This window comes from Mustelus asterias, chromosome 23, assembly GCF_964213995.1.
Source record: "Mustelus asterias chromosome 23, sMusAst1.hap1.1, whole genome shotgun sequence".
Taxonomy (NCBI): Eukaryota; Metazoa; Chordata; class Chondrichthyes; order Carcharhiniformes; family Triakidae; genus Mustelus; species Mustelus asterias.
Genome location: NC_135823.1, coordinates 63,437,812 through 63,462,481, shown reverse-complemented (window position 1 = coordinate 63,462,481; position 24,670 = coordinate 63,437,812). Strand labels below are relative to the sequence as shown.

Below are 24,670 nucleotides of genomic sequence, written 5' to 3'. Positions count from 1 at the left end.
TTAGTTCCCAACAGAGACCTGTTCCACAAGTTGCTTCTCCATTCTGAATGCAGGTGTTGGGTAGAGCCATCTGCGCTGCACTGTGTTCCTCTTGTGGTGCAGCCAAGTATCTGTGCTCTCTCGGTGACGGTAACTCTTTGGCGCAGCTCTGGTTTCTCATGTCTGGTGACAACAAACAAGAAATTGAAAATCCTGGCACAAAATATCCGCATCATGAGACCACATGCGAATTTACTGAACTGAATCTCCTTTTAGAGGAGGACTTGGCAACAAAAAAGTGACTCTTTAAATATGTTGCATGTGAACACAAAACCCTCTGCAAAAGTGAAACTGAAACTAACCAGAAACAAAGCACTCATGCCCAAGTCAAGTTTAAACATGCTCAATCATCATAGATAGGATCATTGAATCCCTACAGTGCAGAGGAGGCCATTCGGCCGAGCAAGTCTGCACCGACCCATTGGCTGAGAATCTTGCCCAGGCCCTCTCCCTACCCAATTCCATAGCCCCACATATTTATCATGGCCAATCCACCTAACCTGCACATCTTGGGACACCAAGGGGCAATTTAGCATGGCCAATCCACCTAACCTACACATCTTAAGACACTAAGGGGCAATTTAGCATGGCCAATCCACCTAACCTACACATCTTAAGACACTAAGGGGCAATTTATCATGGCCAATCCACCTAACCTACACATCTTAAGACACTAAGGGGCAATTTAGCATGGCCAATCCATCTAACCTACACATCTTAAGACACTAAGGGGCAATTTAGCATGGCCAATCCATCTAACCTGAACATCTTTGGACTGTGGGAGGAAACTGGAGTACTGGGAGGAAACCCACGCAGACACAGGGTGAACATGCAAACTCCACACAATGACCCAAGGCCGGAATTGAACCTGGGACCCTGGCGCTGTGAGACAGCAGTGCTAACCACTGTACCATCGTGCCACCCTATTTGATTTATTGTCACATGTACTGGGATACAGTGAAAAGTATTGTCTCTTGCACGCTATACAGACAAAAGATACCATTCATAGAGTTCACAGGGAGAAGGAAAAGGGTAGGGTGTTAACTCCATCCAGTATCACTGTGCTTCTGTTTTCCTGAGTTAACTCTGAAAGGCTGCCAAATATCCACTGCTGGTAAATCGTGTCGCAAGTGCTCATAGAAAGCCCTAGTTAGACCACACCCGGAGTATTGAGAGCACACCCGGAGTATTGAGACCACACCCGGAGTATTGAGAGCAGTTGTGCGCACAGGCCTCAGGGTAATATTAGCATGGGTTCATCAAAAGGTTGTGCTTGTTCATGCTGCAACACTAGGGGGAGCACTTTCTGCACATGGAGGGTGGTGGTGGGGGTGGGGGGGGGGGGGGTGGTGTTGCTCTTAAACTCAGGTGATGTGCAAAAGGCGAGCGGATAGGTATTCGGAGAGAAACAATTTACAGGTTATGGGGCAAAAGCTGGTGTGTGGAACCAAATTGGACAGTTCTTTCAAAGTGCTAGCACAGATATGATGGGCCAAATGGTGTCCTTCTATGCTGTGAGGTTCTGTGACGTCCACTGAAGCATGTGCACAGAGGGAAGGGTTAATCACAAGCGTCCACACCCATTTTGCTACTGATTTATACAACTGATTTGCATGACGCAGACTCACCAGACTGGGGCACTGATCATATCAAGTGCAGGCAAACAAAACCTCACGGACAAAAAGGCATCAAAGTGCGAACAAGTCATGGCTGTAATGAGGTGCATCCTCTTGAGGCGGAGCAAACGCTATGCTTTTTAAGGGTTCAGCAACACCAGTTCAACATTAACACTTGTCACGAGGAGATGTCACAAAGATGTGTTTAATAAACTTGAGTTCTGTGTAAAATGTTGACGCTGGCATATGGGGCAGGGTGGGGGGGAAAGAATTAAATCAATAGGTTTTAAAGAGTCAGTCTACTACCCAATGGTTGGTGAATTCAAATACTGGTTTTCCTGCACTATTAAGTGGCACAATATCTCAAGACACAATAAATTGGGGAGGCGATGGCCTAGTGGTTTTATCGCTAGACTATTAATCCAGAAACTCAGCTAATGTTCTCAGGGTTCAAATCCCACCACGGCAGATAGTGAAATTTGAATTCAATATTAAAATAATATCTGGAATTAAGAATCTACTGATGACCATGAAACCATTTGTCGATTGTCGGAAAAATCCATCTGGTTCACTAATGTCCTTCAGGGAAGGAAATCTGCCGCCCTTACCCGGTCTGGCCTACATGTGACTCCAGAGCCACAGCAATGTGGTTGATGCTCAACTGCCCTCCAAGGGCAACTAGGGATGGGCAATAAATGCTGGCCCAGCCAGCGACACTCATGTTTCATGAATGAATAAAAGAAAAGCGACTGACTCTCAAATTCCTCCAATCGCTATCGCTCACTTACACACTTCCGACATCTGTTCTGTCTTTCTCATTTCCTCTTCACTTTCAGGTTCTTGCCAAAAGCTGAAGTCTAATCGTTGCATTTCTGATCGATGTTGTATTTATAACAAATATTCCTTCCTTGGTTCCCCTGGTCTCAAGAGGCAAAGGCTGCGCGCCAATGGGTCACTGGAATGACCGCTCCATGGGCGTGATTTATAGATATGGAGATTCCGTCTTGCCAAAGTATGTCCCCCTCTGACCTCCCCCCCTCCCGCCCCCCCAGCGTTGCTGAGGAAGCACGTGCAAAGCATGACATTTGACATCAGTTTGGCTACAGGAACTGCTGGAACATGCTCCATTGTAGGGACGCACATGCACACACGCCCATACACACATACACATGCGCGCGCACACACACACACGCATGCGCACACACAAGTGCACACACACACAAGCACACACACGCACACACACAAGCGCACACACACACGTGCGCATACACACGCGCATGCGCACACACACACACGCGTGCACACACACACGCGCGTGCACAGACACACGCGCGCGCACGCACACACAAGCACGCACATGCACACACACACACAAGCGCACACACACGTGCACACACACACACAAGCGTGCACACGCGCACACACGCGCGCACACACACACGCGCACACACACACGCGCATGCACTCACACACACACAAAAGCACGCACGTGCGCATGCACACACACGCACACAAAAGAGCACACACGCACACACACACACAGGCGCGCACACACACAAAGCGCGCACACACACACACAAGCGCGCACGCACGCATGCACACACACAGAAGAGCACACACGCACACACACACGTGCGCGCACACACACACGCGCACGCACACACACGCACGCACACACACACTCACACAAGCGCGCATGCACACACACAAGCGCACACGCACACACACAAGCGCGCACACACACACACACACACAAGCGCGCACGTACACACACACAAGCGTGTGCGCACACACACAAGCGTGTGCGCACACACACACGCCTCACACACACACACGCCGCACACACACACAAGCGCGCACGTACACACACACAAGCGTGTGCGCACACACACACGCCTCACACACACACACGCCGCACACACACGCACACACACAAGCGTGCACGTACACACACACAAGCGTGTGCGCACACACACACGCCTCACACACACACACGCCGCACACACACACAAGCGCGCATACACACATGCGCGCGCACACACACGCGCGCGCACACACACACAAGCGCGTACACACACACAAGCACGCGCACACACACATGCGCGCACACACGCACAAGCGCGCAAACCCCCCCCACACACACACACAGACACACACGCACACACACGTGCGCATGCACACACAAACACTCACAAACGCGCGCACACACACATGCATGCACACACGCGCGCACGCACACACACACATGCACACATACGCGCGCGCGCACACACACGCGTGCACTCACACACACGCGCGCGCGCGCACACACACGCACGGACACACACACACAAGCGCGCACACACACACAAGCGCGCACACACACACACGTGCGCACACGCGCGCTCACACACATGCACACACGCGCGCTCACACACATGCACACGCGCGCTCACACACATGCACACACGCGCATGCACACACACAAGCGCGCATGCGTGCACACACACGTACACAAGCGCGCACACACATGCGCGCGCACACACACACAAGCACGCACACACATACAAGCGCGCGCGCACACACACAAGCGCGCACCCACACACACAAGCGCACACACACACACACAAGCGCGCACACACAGACACAAGCGAGCACACACACACACAAGCGCGCATGCACACACGCACACATACGCATGCGCACACACACACGCGGGTGCACACGCACACACGCGTGCACACACACGCGCGCACACACACACGTGCGCACACACACGCGCACACACACACGCGCACACACACACACATGCATTTGTGAGTGTTTGTGTGCGTGTGCGCACGTGTGTGTGCGTGTGTGTCTGTGTGTTTGTGTGTGTGGGTTTGCGCGCTTGTGCACACACACGTGCGCACACACACACACATGCGCGCACACACACACGTGCGCACACACACACACGCGCACGCACACACACACAAGCGCGCATACACACACACACACACACACGCATGCACACACACACACACAAGCTAAGGGGCAACTTAGCATGGCCAATCCACCTAATTGCACATCTTTGGAGTGTGGGAAGAAACCGGAGCACCCGGAGGAAACTCACGCAGACACGGGGAGAACGTGCAGACTCCACACAGACAGGCCTGAATCAGGTCCCTGGCGCTGTGAGGGAACTGCGCTATCCACTGTGCCACCCATTATTAACAAACATCATTTACTGCATTTATAAATATATATATATATATATCAGGGCCGCTCGCAAACAAGTTCCTTGTTTTAATGCATAAAAAGTTCATTTTAAAATCTAGCTGTCTTTGTTTGTGGTCACAGCTGACAGGCTCCAGCCCAGACATCAATCCGGTGAATCTGCTCTGCACCCTCTCTTGTGCGTCTGAACTTTCAGTGTGCACGGCCAAATAGAATGAGGCCATTTCCCCATCAATTCCATTACAATGTGACCTTTCTGAGGGATGGTGCCTTGTACCCTCCATCCTGTGTTCAGTTCCTCTATATCCGGTTCTCTCCAGTCTAGTATTTCAACAACTAACAGTCCCTTCAACTTAATGCAGAGGCAGCAATGTCCATTCTTTATTGGGATTTGAGGACTTAATGAGCTATGACTCCCTTTCATGCAATAAGAAACAAATGTAATGTGCAAAAACGGTAATTCTGTCCACCAAACCCGTACCTTCTGTAGGCCGGGTGCAGTCTAGCTGATGATGGGCACAATGTGACCCAAGGGAAAACTGTGACACTTCAGTCTCACCTCCACACCTATTTTAGTCAAATTCCACATGGACCTACTGCCCTTTTCATCCCTCTTCACCCCTCTTTATCCAACCTTATTAACATATCATAGAATCCTACAATGCAGAAAGGACGCCATTCGGCCCATCGAGTCTTGCACCGACCACAATCCCACCCAGACCCTCTCCCCATAAATTTACCCTCTACCTAGCAGTCCCCCTGACCCCAAGGGGCAATTTAGCATGGCCAATCCACCTAACCCCCACATCTTTGGATAGCATTCTAGTCCTTTCTCCTTCATCTGTTCACCTAACTTCCCTTTAGTACATCTATATTATTTGTTTTAACTACTCCTTTTGGTAGCGACTTCCACATTCTAACCACTGCCTGGCTGAAGGAAGTTCCTCTTAAATTCCCTATTGAATTCATTCGTGTCTACCTGATGGCTTTTGATTTCCCAAGGGTGGAAATGAAGTTTAGTTTATTTATTCGCGTCACAAGTAGGTTTACAATGCCACTGCAATGAAATTACTGTGAAAATCCCTTAGTCGCCACACTCAGGCGCCTGTTTGGCTACACTGAGGGAGAATTTAACATGGCCAATGCACCTAACCAGTACATCATTCAGACTGGAGGAGGAGACCGGAGCACCTGGAGAAAACCCACGCAGACACGGGGAGAACGTGCATACTGCGCACAGACAGGCACCCAGTCGGGAATCGAACCTGGGTCCCTGGCGCTGTGAAGTGACATGAGGACGGCCTCAACCGGGATCTTGGGTCACATTGTGACAGAGTACCCTTCGCCATTCAGTACTTCCCCGGAGTGGAGAAACTACAACATCTCCTCCGGAGCCTTCAACATGTCATCGATGAAGACGAACATCTCGCCAAGGCCATCCCCACACCCCCACTTCTTGCCTTCAAACAACCGCACAACCTCAAACAGACCATTGTCCGCAGCAAACTACCCAGCCTTCAGGAGAACAGTGACCACGACACTACACAACCCTGCCACAGCAACCTCTGCAAGACGTGCTGGATCATCGACACGGATGCCATCATCTCACATGAGAACACCATCCACCAGGTACACGGTACATACTCTTCCAACTCGCCCAAGTTGTCTACCTGATACGCTGCAGGAAAGGATGTCCCGAGGCATGGTACATTGGGGAGACCATGCAGACGCTACGACAATGAATGAATGAACACCGCTCGACAATAACCAGGCAAGAGTGTTCCCTTCCTGTTGGGGAACACTTCTGCAGTCACGGGCATTCAGCCTCTGACCTTCGGGTAAGCGTTCTCCAAGGCGACCTTCACGACACACGACAACGCAGAATCGCTGAGCAGAAACTGATAGCCAGGTTCCGCACACATGAGGACGGCCTCAACCGGGATCTTGGGTTCATGTCACACTATCAGTAACCCCCACGACTTGCCTGGGCTTGCAAAATCCTACTAACTGTCCTGGCTGGAGACAATACACACCTCTTTAACCTGTGCTTAACCCCCTCTCCATTCACATTGTCTGTACCTTTAAGACTTGATTACCTATAAAGATTCGCATTCCAACCATTATTTTGTAAATTGAGTCTGTGTCTTTATATGCCCTGTTTGTGAACAGAACTCCCACTCACTTGATGAAGGAGCAGCGCTCCGAAAGCTTGTGGCTTTTGCTACCAAATAAACCTGTTGGACTTTAACCTGGTGTTGTGAGACTTTTTGTTGTGAAGCTGCAGTGCTAACCACTGTGCCACCAGACGGCCCATGTCCAATCTATTAAACACTTTCATAATCTTTTATGCCTCTTTCAGGTCAGCCTTCAGCCTTCTCTCTTCCAAAGAAAAGATCCACTGTCTGTTATTTCTTTCCTGATGTGTATAACCTCTCAAGTTCTGGTATCATCCTTATACACATGACAGACAGCAAGAGATTCGGTGTTATCTCCGACAAGAACTCTACCCATCGATGCCCCGCCATGCACCAGGGTTTCAGTTTATAAATACCTCCAGCTAAGACAATTCTCAGCCCAGCTAGCCAATTTGTCTCTCATTCATGAATGTTATATAGTATCCTTTATCCGCCAAGTGGGGCAACTAGGGATGGGTAATAAATGCTGGCCAGCCAGTGACGCCCATGTCCCAAAAATGAACTTTAAAAACTCAAAACCAAAAACATCCTAAAAAGTGCACTTCGTTTGAACCTCATCAACCTTTCGCGTGGGAAGTCGAGTTGTTTATCATGGAATCACATCCTCCAGTACAGTAGGCCAATTCAGCCCATCGACTCTGCGAAAGAGTATCTTACCCAGGTCCTATCCCCGTAACCCTACATATTTGTCCTGCTAATCCCCCTCACCTACCCTGTGTTTATTATTCAGTGATACATTTAACTGTTCTAGCCATTTTATTTACTTTAGACCATAGCTAGCCTAGGTTAGCCTACTGTAAAGTTTTAAAGTTTATATATTAGTGTCACAAGTACAAAAATGCTGCAGTGAAGTTACTGTGAAAATCCCCTAGTCGCCACTCTCCAGTGCCTGTTCGGGTACACTGAGGGAGAATTTAGCACGGCCAATCCACCTAACCAGCGCGTCTTTTGGACTGTGGGAGGAAACCAGAGCACCCGGAGGAAACCCACGCAGACACGGGGAGAACATGCAGACTCCGCACAGTGACCCAAACCGGGAACTGAACCTGGGTCCCTGACGCTGTGAGGCAGCAGTGCTAACCACTGTGCCACCGTACCGCTCCTAATATAGGTTTCTATGCAGCATCTGTGAAACAAAATAATCCAAAATGCATTCAACCCCGAGTGTTCCAGGATACTCATCGTGTAGCTAAATACACTCAGGGAAATGAATGCAAAATAATCCCCATGATATATATGCATATTTTCATTTCAATGTTTAATACTGAGCCACTCCATTGACAGGGGTGTGTGATCTGGCTTCATGCAATCTCAGAAAAGCTTGCTGCTCTGCGAATGGGCTAGCAGGGAGCTTTCCCAGGGCCAAGCAGTCTGAGTTAACCACCAGGTTAAGCTTGAAATCCCATCGCCAATCACTGCCACAAATATTCTTTTTTTTATTCATTTCTAGGACATGGGTGTCCCAGGAATCAGGCCATCCCTAGTTGCCCTTGTTCAGAGGGCAGTTGAGAGTCAACCACATTGATTTGATTTATTATTGTCACGTGTATTACTATACAGTAAAAAGTATTGTTTCTTGCGTGTTATACAGACAAAGCATACCGTTCATAGAGAAGGAAAGGAGAGAGTGCAGAATGTAGTGTTCCAGTCATAATTAGGGTGTAGAGAAAGATCAACTTTGTGCGAGGTGGGTCCATTCAAAGGTCTGATGGCAGTATTGCTGTGGTTCTGGAGTCACATGCCGGCCAGACCAGGTAAGGACGGCAGATTTCCTTCCCTATGGGACATTAGTGAACCAGATGGATTTTTCTGACAATTGACAACGGTTTCATGGTCATCAGTAGATTCTTAATTCCAGACTTCTTTTTTAATTAAATTCAAATTCCACCATCTGCCGTAGCGGGATTCGAATCCCGATCCCCAGAACATTAGCTGAGTTTCTGGATTAATGGTCTAGCGATAATACCACTAGGCCATCGCCTCTCTGATCTAATCAGCAGCATCACCCAATGGGAAGCAGGAGGGTCAAAAGTAAAATGCTGTTCCATATTTTTTAAATGCTTAATGAACACATTTATTTTAAAGATTGGTTGAGCAGATCTCAGGGTCGGAAGCCCCTCAGGAACATTTTCACAGAGTCACGGAGACCTTTAAAAATGACGGACAGGTCCCAGATTGAGCAGTTTTACCACAGATCCTATTGGATAGACTTTTGAGTGGGCAAAAAAATTGATAGAGGGGATACAACGTGTGAATTTGCCCACTTTGGCAGAACAAAGAGTATATTTTTGGGTGGAGGGACACTGTAGAACTCCACAGTGCAGAGGGATCTGGGCATCCTGGTATATGCTGCACCCGCGTACCAGCCTTTTCTGATTAAAGTGGTCAGGAAGACAAATGGGATGTAGTCCTTTATTGCAAGGGGAATGGAACGCAAGTTATGATGCAGTTTTACAGGGTGCCAGGGAGACGCCTTGAGTGTAGTGCAATTTTGATCTCCTTACCTTAGTAAAGTATATAACAGCATTAGAAGCAGTTCAGAGAGGGCTATTTTTGCCTGATTCCTGGGATGAAGGTGGTACCTTATGAGGAAAGATTTGGCAGGAAAATGGGATTAGCGCGCCTTTAGTGGTAGATATTATTGGTGCAGACTCGATGGGCCGAAGGGCCTTTTCTGAAAATGCTTGTTTCTAACATCATGATTAAGTACATTAGAGGATTTAAATGCATTGAATGGGCTTTCATGAATGGGTGTGGTTGTTTTGATAGTGACAGCTTTGATAAATATCTAGAATATTATTTTCTTTCATCTCAACATGGCTTCTAAGCAAGGTAGATACTTAGCATAGAGTGTGCAAGGGCAAAGGGTAGTGGGTGGGAGGTGTCATAAGTTGGCATTAATCTGTTATAGAGGCTATGGCCATGGGGGTTTGAGTAGGGGCATGAGTGGGCGCAGAGACTGGGTGGATGTGTGAGGAGGATGACCTAATATTTGAGAAAACAGCCTAGGTGGAGTACCAGAGAACTGAGGCAGCCCCCGTAGCCACCTCCAAACTGCATCGAGGAGCAGCCGATCTGACTCCAACCGCACAACACCATCGCCCCCACCCACCCTCCCCCCAACTGCCAAACGGAGGGGGGAAAAAATCACACTTCAGTGCACCATATCCTCTCGAAACAGGCGGACCCAGCCTGGAAACGTTCTGGACCTGAGCTACCCGCCTCAGGAGCGAAAATCCACCGCATTAAACTTTAAGGAAAACAACCAGCGTACATTTTCATAGCTTCTTATCCTTGGTTTGTTAAAAATAGTGAGCACCTCGCCACAAAGACTGCGGTGGTTTGAGAAGGGGACTCGTCACAATCTATGCAGCATCACAGCAAAAACCCACATGCAAATGGTAAACCATTCTATAATAAACAAAATTTTCCCACAGATAATCTTGCTCAACCAAGTTCACCCAAGGTGAAGTCAAACACTTCTGCACGGTCAAATCGAACTGTTCTCGAGTTTAAACCATCCTCGTGAATCAATTATTTAATGACAAATGTGGGGGATTTTCATTCGTCATTCTGCAAACAGCGTTAATGTTTGCAAGAGGCAGATTGCAGTACACGTCATAACCACAGTGCTTCAAAGGGGATGTTATGTCCTTCCCACCAAAATACAAAATTGACAAAAGCACCGAAAGTTTATTTTTATTAGTGTCACAAGTAAGGCTTACATTAACACTGCAATGAAGTTACTGTGAAAATCCCCTAGTCGCCACACTCCGGCGCCTGTTCAGGTACACTGAGGGAGAATTTAGCACGGCCAATTCACCTAACCCACGTGTCTTTCGGACTGCGGGAGGAAACTGGAGCAAACACGCACAGACACGGGGAGAACATGCAGTCTCTGCATAGTGAGTGACCCAAGCCGGGAATCGAACCCAGGCCCCTGGCGCAGTGAGATAGCAGTGCAAACCAATGTGCCACTGTGCCGCCTGTGGTAACAATGTACACTTCACTTTATAGCGTGTATGTAATAGTGTTTGGACAGAATTGGCGGGATTTTACGGCCTAGCTCATCCCGAAACCGTAAAATCCTGTCCGAGGTCAACGGACATTTCCCTGGTCCGCCCCTTGCCCGCTCCGATTCCTGTGACGGGCGGGACGGTAAAATTCTGACCAATAACTATTTTTCTTTTCCTATACAAATGGCACTTCTGTATCTAGTGTCAAAAACAATGTACTTTGCAAGTCAAAACATCAGAATAAAAAAAAACCTTCCAAAATATTGCAACTTGCAGAGGGCAGCACTGGGATGACTGAAACCAAAAGGGAAAATGCTGGAAAATCTCAGCGGGTCTGGCAGCATCTGTAAGGACAGAAAAGAGCTGACGTTTCCAGTCCAGACGACCCTTTGTCTATTGGGATGAATGTAGTCTTCCAAGTTTCCATCATAAATGGGCAAGGTGAGCCGAATGTATAACTAATACTGGACTAATCCCAATAGCCAACGCCAATCAATCCATCACCCCTTCCCCTTCAACCCTGATCCACACAAAGACGGGCGGCACAGTGGTTAGCACTGCTGCCTCACAGCGCCAGGGACCCAGGTTCGATTCCCGGCTTGGGTCACTGTCTGTGTGGAGTCTGCACATTCTCCCCGTTTCTGCGTGGGTTTCCTCCGGTTTCCTCCCAATATCTGAAAGACGTGCTGGTTAGGGTGCATTGGCCATGCTAAATTCTCTCTCAGTGTACCCGAACAGGCGCCAGAGTGTGGCGACTAGGGGATTTTCACAGTAACTTCATTGCACTGTTAATGTAAGCCTACTTGTGACAATGATAAATAAACTTAAAAATCAAATCATAGAATCCCTACAATGCAGAAGGAGGCCATTTGGCCCATCGAGTCTGCACCAACTCTCCGACAGAGCATCTTACTTAGGCCCACCACCCCCTCCCCCGCCCATCCCCATAAATAAGGAGCAGCGCTCCAAAAGCTTATGGTATTTGCTACCAAATAAACCTGTTGGACTTTAACCTGGTGTTGTGAGACTTCTTCCTGTGTTCATCCCCATAAAGCCATGCATTCACCCCAGTAATCTCCCTAAACTACATTCCTTTGGACACTAAGGGGCAATTTATCATGGCCAATCCACCTAACCTGCACATCTTTGGACTGTGTGAGGAAACCAGAGCACCCAGAGGAAACCCACGCAGACACGGGGAGAATGTGCAAACTCCAAGATCTTTACAGTCTAACTTTTGTCAAATCAAATGAAATCTGATTGTTTGATTTTTTTAAAGCACCACATTTCTATAATATTTATGTTATTTAGTTTGAATTATTGGACAATTTGAGTTCTGACGCAAAAAAGGGCTTTAAGTTATGTGGGTGCAGAACTATTTTTAGCTCATGTGTGAACTGATCTTTCTGTTCACCCTACCTGCAACTGCAACACTATATTCTGCACCCTATCCTTTCCTTCTGAAGTCAAGTACCAACCGACTCAAGAATAGCTTCTTCCCTGCTGCCATCAGACTTTTGAATGGACCTTCCTCGCACTGAGTTGATCTTTCTCTACACCCTAGCTATGACTGTAACACTACATTCTGCACTCTCTCCTTTCCTTCTCTATGAATGGTATGCTTTGTCTGTATAGCGAGCAAGAAACAATACTTTTCACTGTATACTAATACATGTGACAATAATAAATCAAATCCAACTCTTTCCAGTAGAAATTCCTATTACGGCTCACACGAAAACCTTTCCACCACAGGCTAACTGCAGGTTACGTGTTCTGTGGCTGACGCACAGGTTGGGTTTTAGGTTAGAGTGTGTGTCTCCCATTCTATGTGCTCCTTAAAGTTGGAGCACCTCAAGATTACTTCATTCGTCACAACATCTTGGCCAATAATAAGTGGGAACAGGCAACCTGGAGGACGACACAGCAATGATGAGCCCTTATCTCACATGAGCACCAAGGGAGTTGGGGAAGTGGAAGCGAGAGGAGTATCATTCTGCTCCCATCGTATGTTGCCCCCCCGGCTAAGACAAGGCAAGCATTCACACGCGTGTCCTGGACACGGGCACGGTGGTTAGCACTGCTTCCCCACAGTACCAGGGACTCGGGTTCAATTCTGGCCCCTGGAGACTGCACGTTCTCCCCGTGCCTGCGTGGGTTTCCTCCGGACGGAACACAAGAATTAGGAGCGAGAGTCAGTAATTCAGCCCTTCGAGCTTGCTCCGCCATTCCATATGATCATCTCCATGTCATCCTATCTCCACTTCCCTGCCTTTTCCTCAGAGCCCTTTATCCCGCTTTTGATCAAATATTTATCTGTTTCTTTCTTGAATCCATTGATTGATTCTACACCCACTGCACGCTGAGGCAGCGAGTTCCATAGATTCACAACCCTCCGTGAGAAGTCGCTTCTCCTTATCTCTGATTTGAACCTCCCCCCCCTCTTACTCTACAACTATGACCTCTTGTCCTAGACTGTTCTCAAAGGGGAACATTGGGTTAACATTCACTTCTTCAATCCTGTTGAGTATGTTATATACCTCAATCAAAGCCCCCCCCCACCTCATTCTTCTGTACTTCAGCGGGTACTCCGGTTTCCCCCCACAGTCCCAAAGATGTGCCGGTTAGGTGGATTGGCCCTGCTAAGTTGCCCCTTAAGTGTCCCAAGATATATAGGGCAGGGGGATTGGTGTTGTAAATACGTGGGGTCACAGGGATAGGATCTGAGTAAGATGCTCTACTGGAGAGAGTCGGTGCAGATTTGATAGGCCGAATGGCCTGCTTCTGCACTATCGGGATTCTATGATTCTGTGACACAATGTTATTACATAGGCGTTTTTAATGAGCCTGTAACAGTCTCACTAGCAGACCAACACTCTTGCCAAGTTTCGCAATCACCAAGACAGTTCCTCTTACTCTGTAAAATGAGCACGAGGAAGTATGGCACAAGAATGTTAGCTGCGGCGTAGAGAGGAAACCTAGTATTCGCAGAACCAGTTCTCTCTCCCTCAGCTGTGATATGTTGCGCCTCAGGCCTCCAGCTGAAGAGAAATTCCTGTGACAAGGATCCCCTGTACCCTACACTTTAATTTGCCCCAGTTTTCCTCGCAATGCTGTTGCTGGAAGCATGGAAGACTGCGGCAACCATAGCTTTGCCAGCATAAAGGAATAGTTTGCTGCTCTGTGGTCCACTGGGTTTTTTGTAATGCCAGGAGCATTTGTAGTCGTGACATAGAGCCAAGGCACAGTGGCAATATCACCTGGGAATGCTGAAACCGCTACTGTAGAAGCATTGTACTCCTCACTACAAGATCTTCTGCTGTCCCAGGTCAGCACACATGGGATCAATGGGAGAGAACCTTCAGGCATGGCTTCCCTAATATCACTGCTGTCCTCAGCCCTGCTCCCATTCTGATTAGTGAACATGTTGAGGGAGTGCCTGGCCTCATGAGACCCATCAGTGTGGCGGTACGATGGCAGAGTGCACGAAAGCATTGCTGCCTCACAGTGCTACTTGCTCAGGAGACTAAGGAAATTTGGCTACAACTCTCACCAACTTCTACAGATACACCATAGAAAGCATTCTTTCTGATTGTATCACAGCTTGGTATGGCTCCTGCTCTGTCCAAGAGCGCAACAGACTTCAAAGGGTTGTGAACGTAGCCCAATCCATCACTCAAACCAACCTCCCATCCATCAATACTGTCTACACTTCCCGCTGTCTCGGAAAAGCAGCCGGCATAATCAAGGGCCCCGCAGGGACCCAGGTTCAATTCAGGCCTTGGGTCACTGTCTGTGCGGAGTCTGCTCATTCTTCCCGTGTCTGTGTGGGTTTCCTCCGGATGCTCCGGTTTCCTCCCAGAGCCCAAAGATGTGCGGGTTAGGTGGATTGGCCATGCTAAATTGGCCCTTAGTTCCAGGGGGATTAGCAGGGTAAATACGTAGGTTTATGGGGATAGGGTGAGATTGTAGGGCAGACTTGGTGGGCTGAATGGCCTCCTTCTGCACTGTAGGGATCCTACGATTCTATGAATTAGCGTTGATCGTTTTGTTTCTTGCAGGGGGCAGTGGGGGGGGGGGGGGTTGTGTTTTTCGCAGTGGAGATGGGTGCTGCAGTTGTTCTTGAAGGAGGAAGCTGAGCAGAATAAAGTATTCATCATCGATTTGATAAAGCTATAGAAATCCTTAAGCTGGAGTTGGTTGCTGATTCCGTGGGGCATTTTCCTCTGTCAGAGATTCCACGTAAATGTAAACTGTCAGTGTCTCCTCTTTGATGCTGAGTGCATGAGGACTCCATCATCACCAGTAACATTGCTCAGGTAGCATCAGTCCATTTCAAAAATGCTGTGACCAGCTATGGGACACCTCGAGATTCTAGATCAATGTAACTTATTTCTCTCGTTACATGACACCCATTGTGAACCCCCCTCTCTTAGGGAAATAATTAACTTCATTTGGAGCATACTAATTGACAAAGTGAGTTTGTTTATGTCAATATGCTAATAATTTCACTAACTGCTAATGCCAATATATCCATTGCTGAGGGTGTGTGTGTGTGCAACCAACTGCCGTGACTCTCGCATGTTGTTCTGCATGTATTAGAACAAAGGACAAAGAAAATTACAGCACAAGAACAGGCCCTTCGGCCCTCCAAGCCTGCACCGACCATGCTGCCCAACTGAACTAAAACCCCCTACCCTTCCGGAGACCATATCCTTTTATTCCCGTCCTATTCATGTATTTGTCCTTGCAAAATATTTTTGCATGACTGGTGATGCAAAAAGGTGATACAACTTTGTGAAACCAGGGTGCCAGATCAGAAACCCCAAGGTATATTATGAAGCCAGACCAGACCCTAATAATTTTCTATTTTGCCATTAGTGTGAGAATAGGGTTTTTCACCCCAGGCGCGATTCTACTGACAAATCAGAGAGCTTTTATCAAAACAAATTTAATCTAACAACACAGTTTAATGATAACAAATGAATTAGCTTAACTTTCAACTATTGAACAATACTTAAACATGATAAAACACACTTCTTAGCTGCTAACTTATCACTATGAGTTCCAATCAAGCAATGCTTATCTTATAGACTGAGACCCATCCTATTAATTAGTTAGCAAAACGCAGGCATACTTGCTTAACTAAGGGTAATAGTCCTGGAGCTTTCAGAAAGCCTTATAAGAGAGAGAGAGACACACACACACAGAAAGATACTGTTTTCTTCTTGCAGCCCAGGCAGCAACTGCTTGTAAAATGAAAATGAAAGTGTTTTGTTCCTGCAAGCTTAGCTCCTCCCATTAACCACATGACTCTGTCTCTATCAATCAACCTAATCAAACTCACATGACTCTACTTTGAAATCCCAAGAGAACCTAAATAAACAAAAGGTTAATTAACTCGACAAAGAAACACATTCCTAGCTAAAATCAGTTATTATCCCGCATTCTTAGCATCTGCTGCATGTCTCCCAGACAAATCGACTATTGTAACAAAACACTGCCTCTTAAAGCAGCCTCACCTTAAACACAAATTATAGCAAAATAGCAAAGTACCATCACACCAGACAGACCTTAGTTTGGAATAAAGCAGAAAATGTTGGAAAAGCTCAGCAGGTCCGGCAGTATTCGAGTATACCTGCATCTTTAATGTAACATCATCGATGGTCTGCGTTCTGATGAAAGGTCTTCCAGGCCCACTGACAGTGAGCCCCCTGCAGGTTCCCCGGCAGCAGAGGCTACAAACAACGGGAAACCCCATTGGCAGCAGCAGGGCTGGAAGATCCCACTGCCAGCCAATGACGGGCTGTCTCCGGTCCCGCATTACATACCAGAAGAGGGCGGGAGGAGGAATCCTGCCCAACTCCATTCTTCTCTCTACAGCTGCTGCCTAACCTGTTGAGTATCTCAGCATGTTTCTGTTTTATTCCAAGCTTATCTGAAGTGATTGGCGCTGCACATTTTGTGTCGATGCCAAACAGAAATATTTTACCCAGGTTCAAAGTATGCACGGCGCCTCGCGGGCAAGCTGCAGCACATAGCTGCTCACGTGCTTTGCAAAGAATATAAAGCATAAACGGTTAGAACTATTGGCAGATCTTCATATTAACATATCAATTTACAAAGTGATTCCACAAAAGCTGAAAGAAGAGTGGCATATTGTGACTAGAAAAATAAGTTGCACCAATATAGAAGTTTTCCAGTCCACAAGAAGATTCAGAAGGTCTTCACAGTTGAAACAACTTAATTAGAAGTCTCACAGCACCAGTTTAAAGTCCAAAGGTTTATTTGGAGCGCTGCTCCTTCATCAGGTGAGTGACTCAAGAACAGCTTCTTCCCTGCTGCCATCAGACTTTTGAATGGACCTACCTCGCATTAAGTTGATCTTTCTCTACACCCTAGCTATGACTGTAACACTACATGCTGTGCTCTCTCCTTTCCTTCTCTATGAACACTATGCCTTGTCTGTATAGTGTGCAAGAAACAATACTTTTCACTGTATACTGTGGCCAAACGGGCCATCTAAAATGGCAATTTGTAAAGCACTCTGGGACAATTGGGCAAGAACTAAAATGACAGGCTACAGCCTAAAAGACAGAGATAAACAGGCTGCAACCCAGACGAGTGAATACACAGGAAATGGGTCATCTCCAGGACAAAAAAGGCTTTCTGGTCAAACTGGGTTGTTTACCAGATATAGGGGTGCCGTAACCCCGTATTTCGGAGGGAGGTGTGTATTCTACATGCCCCCAGCACCTACAGACATGGCCGTTGGGGACACACCCAGAGATTGGTGTGGCAGCACCCGATTGGACTTTATCAATCACGGTGATCAAGTCCTGATCGATTGATTGGCAATGGCCAAAAGGGGCGCGAAACCCAACGGGGTATAAAGGGTGCTGCGCAACCAGGAATCTCTCTCTCTCTCTCTCTGACCCCACGAACGAGCTACAACAACAGTGACTGTCGCCAACGACGACCAGCACGAGGAGAGCCACCACACCCGAGAAGGAAGGAAGACCAGAGCCAGAGTGCCAGACCAGACCAAAGGACCAGACTATGCAGTCGACTACCGAGACCAGCGCACAGATAAAGGCCAATATCTGCTTGGGTACTTGCCAGTCACGCAAAGTTAAGTCAAGGTCTAGTATTGGACTTGAACTTTGGTATTTTCTGTAAGATAACTTATTGTTGGCTGGGTGGGTGATTATTGATTGTGTGTTTTAAATAAATATTGATTGTACCAACAAGACATCTACTCGCAGTTCTTTGTCCATCGTATAAGGGTTAAAACAGACTGTGCGGCAGGCACAACAATTGGCGACTCCGCTGGGACATCAACAAGAAGTAACTTTGTTGTTCCGATATCGAATCCCGCAGAATCTATATTGAACGATTATTTAAAACTCAAAGCCAACAGGTGTCAACTCCTTATTGGACAAATTGGGAAATTGTTTACTGTGCATACATTGTTACTAACAAGGAGGATAGGGTAAACTCTGTAGGTTTATATTAGAATCCAGAGGGATTAGGACCGGAACATAGCCCAAAGCCGTACCCACAGTCCGATCAACTCCCTACCCTTTGTCGTTGAATATAGAATGGCAGGAAACAGCACAGAGACAGAGAAGTATCCCATATGGGAAACAAGAATCAGGGAATTTATTAAGAAGAAGGGGTGGCCCCTATGGGCAGAATCTTGTGCCAATACTGAGATGGGACCGGGATCGCTAGGGCAGAAGTATTGGGATGATCTAAGGAAAGTTCAGGGAAAACGGGCAGACAAAAGGCAAAATACTGTGAATGCTGGAATCTGAAATAAAAACAGAAAATGTTGGAAAATCTCGGCGGGTCTGGCGGCATCTGTGGGGAGAGTGGAGCCAATGTTTTGAGTCTGGATGACACTTTGCCAGAGTCTGGAGATCATCTAGACTCGAAGCGTTGGCTCTATTCTCTCCACGGATGCTGTCAGGTCTGCTTGGATTTTCCAGCATTTTCTGTTTTTGTCCCCAGAGCATTACCCTGGATCTCTGGTTACTTAATCCAGACAACACCAGTAAGCTGCTGCCTCCTCATTAAGTTACCCAATAAGTTAATGTCTCTGATTGTCCACTGGGATTGGAGTCTTTAAAATTTACTATCCGGGGGGGGGGGAAAGGGGAAGGTTAATTTGAAGCGTAGGGAGACCCCTCGTTAACGGCGGGGTAAGAGGCCACCTCGTAGAATTCCTTTGGGATACCGGAGGCTCCCGAACTACCCTGAATGTATCAAAATTAAAAACAGACATCCCTTGGCCAACTGCGGGCACAATTACACTCAGTGGATTCACAGGACACACGCAGGAGGGACGCATTACCGCCCCTGTACAGGTCCGCCGACGTAACATGGTGTATGACCATCCAGTGGCATTAGTCGACCTTCCCCCAAACGCTGAACATATCCTTGGGTCCGATGACACGAATAAATGTAATCTTTCATTCAATCCAGCTAATCGATGCATTTGGCAGATGGCTACGATTATCAGAGCGCTATCAATCATTCCAGTTGGGACATATGCTAATAGGGTTAGCACAATAGGGGAGTTCTGGTTTGATCCCTTAGCGATTAGCAGTGATCCAGCCGTCAGGGAGGTGCTTCAAAGAAACAATGGGGTGTTTGCGCGGCGTAGACATGATTGTGGCCAGATACCTGGGGAGGTGTTAATTGAAGGGCCGGACCCGAAACCCACAGAGACAATACGGTTTCCCCAGACAGGCACAGGGGGAGGTGGCCAAAGTAATTGATAGCCTATTACAGCAGGGGGTGTTGAGATGAGCGGCATCCACAAATAATGCACTGATATGGCCTGTGAAGAAGGTAGATGGATCATGGAGGTTAACGGTCGATTATCGGGAATTAAATAAGGTTACCCCACTCACGGCCCCCACAGCAGCCACAAGCCCCGTCACCATGATGAGACAGGGAGCCCAGGCAAAGTTTTTCACGGTACTAGATATCAGTAATGACTTCTGGTCCATCCCTTTAAATCGGTCTTGCCAGTACAAGTTTGCCTTTACCTTCCAAGGACAGCAATACACTTGGACTTGCCTACCACAGGGTTTCCATAATTCCCCGTCCATCTTCCACAGGCGACTAGCTACCGGACTAGAAAAGTTTTCCCGACCCGAATGCTTGGTCCAATATGTAGACGATTTACTGTTACAGACTAACACCAAAGAGGAACATATAACATTGCTGGATGAATTACTCACACTGCTCCTCTCATTAGGCGGCAAAGTCAACCCGAAAAAGACCCAAGTTTTGCAACCCAAGGTTATATACCAAGGTACAGTGATTACCTATGGGAAGAGGGAGATCGAACAGAAAAGGATAGACTCCATAGTGCACCACCCACTGCCCTGGGATGTGAGTGCCCTCCAATCTTTCCTAGGTCTAGTAGGATACTGTCAGAACCACCAAGGCAGCCCCACTTTCCGAATTGCTAAAGAAAAACACGACTTGGACGTGGACTGTGCAGCACACAGCTGCAGTAACCTATTTAAAGCGCGCCCTTCGCCACAGCGCCAGCCTTACTAGTCCCTGACCCAGATCTACCATACGCCTTAGAAGTTGCAGCTACCAACCACACACTGTCAGCAGTATTATTACAAGAAAGACATAGTAGACCTGGCCCAGTAGCCAACGTCTCACGAGTATTGGACCCAGTCATACAGGGCTTCTGGAATTCTCTGGATCTCTGGAATTCTCTGCCCACTGAGGTGGTGGAGGCTACCTCGCTGAATATGTTTAAAGCGCGGATGGATGGATTCCTGATCGGTAAGGGAATTAAGGGTTATGGGGATCAGGCGGGTAAGTGGTACTGATCCACGTCAGATCAGCCATGATCTTATTGAATGGCGGGGCAGGCTCGAGGGGCTAGATGGCCTACTCCTGCTCCTATTTCTTATGTTCTTATGTTCTTCTCCGGGTGTGAACGACACCTGCTCGTGGTATTTTGGGCTGTGCGGCATTTTGCCGATATCACCGGACTGAACCCAATAACCGTCCTCACTGAACACACCTCAACCCAGATTCTGCTGGATGGCCGCCTTAAAGACTGCTCAGTAAGCCAGGCCCGCGCTGCCCGTTGGACACTACTACTGTAGGGTAGGGACTTCACTGTAAAGCGAACCAAAGTGCCCACGTTCCTGGCAGATAATTTAAATTATGGGGGAGATTCGCATGAGTGTCAGGTTAGAGCCACAAAGGACCCCACAGGTCTGTTTATCCCGAAACAGCAGGAGACACGATCAGGAACAAAACAGACAGCCACCCAACAGACAGGCTCAGCCATGAGAATTTATGTAGACGGTTCATCCACCGTAGAGGATGGGACCAGAATCACAGGATGTGGCATTTATGTAGAAAATCAACAGGGACAGCCACTAATAGAACTCGCCCCCAAACTACCCAACCATTTGAGTGCTCAAGCTGCCGAACTAGCAGCAGTCGCATACGTAGTGAGTCATCCAGACCTATTCCCAACCCCTGCCAGCATACACTCCGATAGTATGCACGTGTGCAACAGCCTGACTGAGTTCCTACCGTTGTGGGAAGCCAGAGGCTTTGTCTCTGCAGACGGAAAGCCCCTACCGTCAGCCCCCTTATTAAAATACGTTCTGCAGACCATCGAAGGGAGCACATATGGAATTATTAAGGTTAGAAGCCACCACAGGACCTCCCCACCTGGTAACTGTAAGGCTGATGCACTAGCCAAAGCCGGTGCTCGTACGGGACAGTTTTGGCAGCCACCTGTAGGAGAGCGAGTAAACGCTGTGACCATTTGCCAAACTAATATAGCCGACCTGGTCCAGGCACAGCGCACTGACAGTTCCCTGAAACAAATTTTAGAAGGAGTCTACCCAGGCCCATATGAGAAATGGAAGGACAAAATACAGATCCAGGAGGGTCTGATATTAAAGGCAGGCGCGTGCGTAGTCTCTACCCAGGACAGAAATCAGCTCATCTACCAGTACCATGACGGACATGGCCATCAAGGCATAGAGACAACAACCAAGCGATTAAAAGAATTATGTTGGTGGCCCGAACTGCACGATGACGTTGGCCATTATATCGACAATTGTTTAATTTGTGCCCAGAACAACCCCGATAGGTATGCCAGAAAAGCGGAGCTAAGGCACACACGCCCAGTAGAAGGACAAATCTTCAAATTGATTATATCGGCCCACTGCCGCCATGTAGGAATGGATTTAAATACGTCCTGGTAATAATAGACACTTTCACCAAATGGGTCGAGGCATTCCCCACTAGATCCAACGCAGCTAAGGCCACCGCAAAGATATTAGCCCAGCAGGTGTTTACACAATGGGGTCTTCCCCACAGCATAGAGTCCAACCAAGGGACACATTTCACCGGGCGGGTGATGCAGAACGTTATGGCTATGTTTGACATCAAGCAGAAATTCCATATCGCCTCCCATCCACAATCCAGTGGAATCGTAGAACGCATGAACCGAATGCTAAAAGGGATCATTAGGAAGACAGTGCAGCAAAACAACACAACATAGGATACATGTTGTGGCCATTACGGAGACGTGGGTAGAACAAGGACAGGAATGGTTGTTGGACGTTCCGGGGTATAGATGTTTCAGTAAGTGTAGGGAAGCTGGTAAAAGAGGTGGAGGAGTGGCATTGTTAATCAAGGATAGTCTAACGGCTGCGGAAAGGCACTTCGAGGGGGATCTGCACACTGAGGTAATATGGGCTGAAGTTAGAAATAGGAAAGGAGTGGTCACGTTGTTAGGAGTTTACTATAGGCCCCCAAATAGTAATAGAGATGTGGAGGAAGAAATTGCTAAGCAGATTATGGATATGTGTGGGGGTCACAGGGTAGTTGTCATGGGGGACTTTAACTTTCCAAATATTGATTGGAACCTTTGTAGGTCAAATAGTTCGGATGGGGCAGTTTTTGTGCAGTGTGTGCAGGAGGGTTTCCTGACACAATATGTGGATAGGCCGACAAGAGGTGAGGCCACATTGGATTTGGTACTGGGAAATGAACTGGGCCAAGTGTTAGATTTGGTTGTGGGAGAGCACTTTGGAGATAGTGACCACAATTCGGTGTCTTTTGTTATTGCAATGGAGAGGGATAGGGCCGTACGGCAGGGCAAGTTTTACAATTGGGGGAGAGGTAATTATGATGCGATTAGGCAAGAATTAGGGGGCATAAGTTGGGAACTGAAACTGTCAGGGAAAGGCACTAATGAAAAGTGGAACTTTTTCAAGGAACAAATACTGGGTGTCCTTGATAGGTATGTCCCTGTCAGGCAGGGAGGAAATGGCCGAGTGAGGGAACCATGGTTCATGAAAGAGGTGGAATATCTTGTGAAAAGGAAGAGGGAAGCTTATGTAGGGATGAGGAAACAAGGTTCAGGTGGCTCGATTGAGGGTTACAAGTTAGCAAGGAGTGAGCTGAAAAAGGGGCTTAGGAGAGCTAGGAGGGGACATGAGAAGTCCTTGGCGGGTCGGATCAAGGAAAACCCCAAGGCTTTTTATTCTTATGTGAGGAATAAAAGAATGACCAGGGTGAGGTTAGGGCCGGTCAAGGACAGTAGTGGGAACTTTTGTATGGAGTCAGTAGAGATAGGCGAGGTGATGAATGAATACTTTTCTTCAGTGTTCACCAAGGAGAGGGGCCATGTTTTTGAGGAAGAGGTGTTACAGGCTAATAGGCTGGAGGAAATAGTTGTTCGGAGGGAGGATGTACTGGCAGTTTTGAATAAACTGAAGGTCGATAAGTCCCCTGGGCCTGATGAAATGTATCCTAGGATTCTTTAGGAGGCAAGGGGAGATTGCAGAGCCTTTGGCTTTGATCTTTGGGCCCTCACTGTCCACGGGGATGGTGCCAGAGGACTGGAGAGTGGCGAATGTTGTTCTTCTGTTTAAGAAAGGGAATAGAAATGACCCTGGTAATTATAGACCGGTTAGTCTTACTTCGGTGGTTGGTAAATTGATGGAAAAGGTCCTTAGGGATGGGATTTACGACCATTTAGAAAGATGCGGATTAATCCGGGATAGTCAGCACGGATTCGTGAAGGGCAAGTCGTGCCTCACAAATTTGATTGAATTTTTTGAGGAGGTAACTAAGTGTGTTGATGAAGGTAGGGCAGTTTATGTCATATACGTGGATTTTAGTAAGGCGTTTGATAAGGTCCCCCATGGTCGGCTTATGATGAAAGTAAGGAGGTGTGGGATAGAGGGAAAGTTGGCCGATTGGATAGGTAATTGGCTATCTGATCGAAGCCAGAGGGTGGTGGTGGATGGAAAATTTTCTGACTGGAGGCAGGTTGCTAGCGGAGTGCCACAGAGATCAGTGCTTGGTCCTCTGCTCTTTGTGATTTTTATTAATGACTTAGAGGAGGGGACTGAAGGGTGGATCAGTAAATTTGCTGATGACACCAAGATTGGTGGAGTAGTGGATGAGGTGGAGGGCTGTTGTAGGCTGCAAAGAGACATAGATAGGATGCAAAGCTGGGCTGAAAAATGGCAAATGGAGTTTAACCCTGATAAATGTGAGGTGATTCATTTTGGTAGGACTAATTTAAATGTGG

The 24,670-nt window shown here is 47.6% G+C and overlaps 1 protein-coding gene across 2 annotated transcripts in view; it reads right to left on the bottom strand.

The window, feature by feature from the left end:
- Positions 1-24,670, bottom strand: part of ciita (class II, major histocompatibility complex, transactivator) — an 87,812-nt gene that overhangs the window by 49,162 nt on the left and 13,980 nt on the right. For both annotated transcript variants that reach the window (XM_078240783.1, XM_078240785.1), the window contains exon 2: positions 19-162. In XM_078240783.1, the coding sequence (XP_078096909.1) occupies positions 19-162 (144 nt within the window). The remainder of the gene's footprint in view (positions 1-18; positions 163-24,670) is intronic.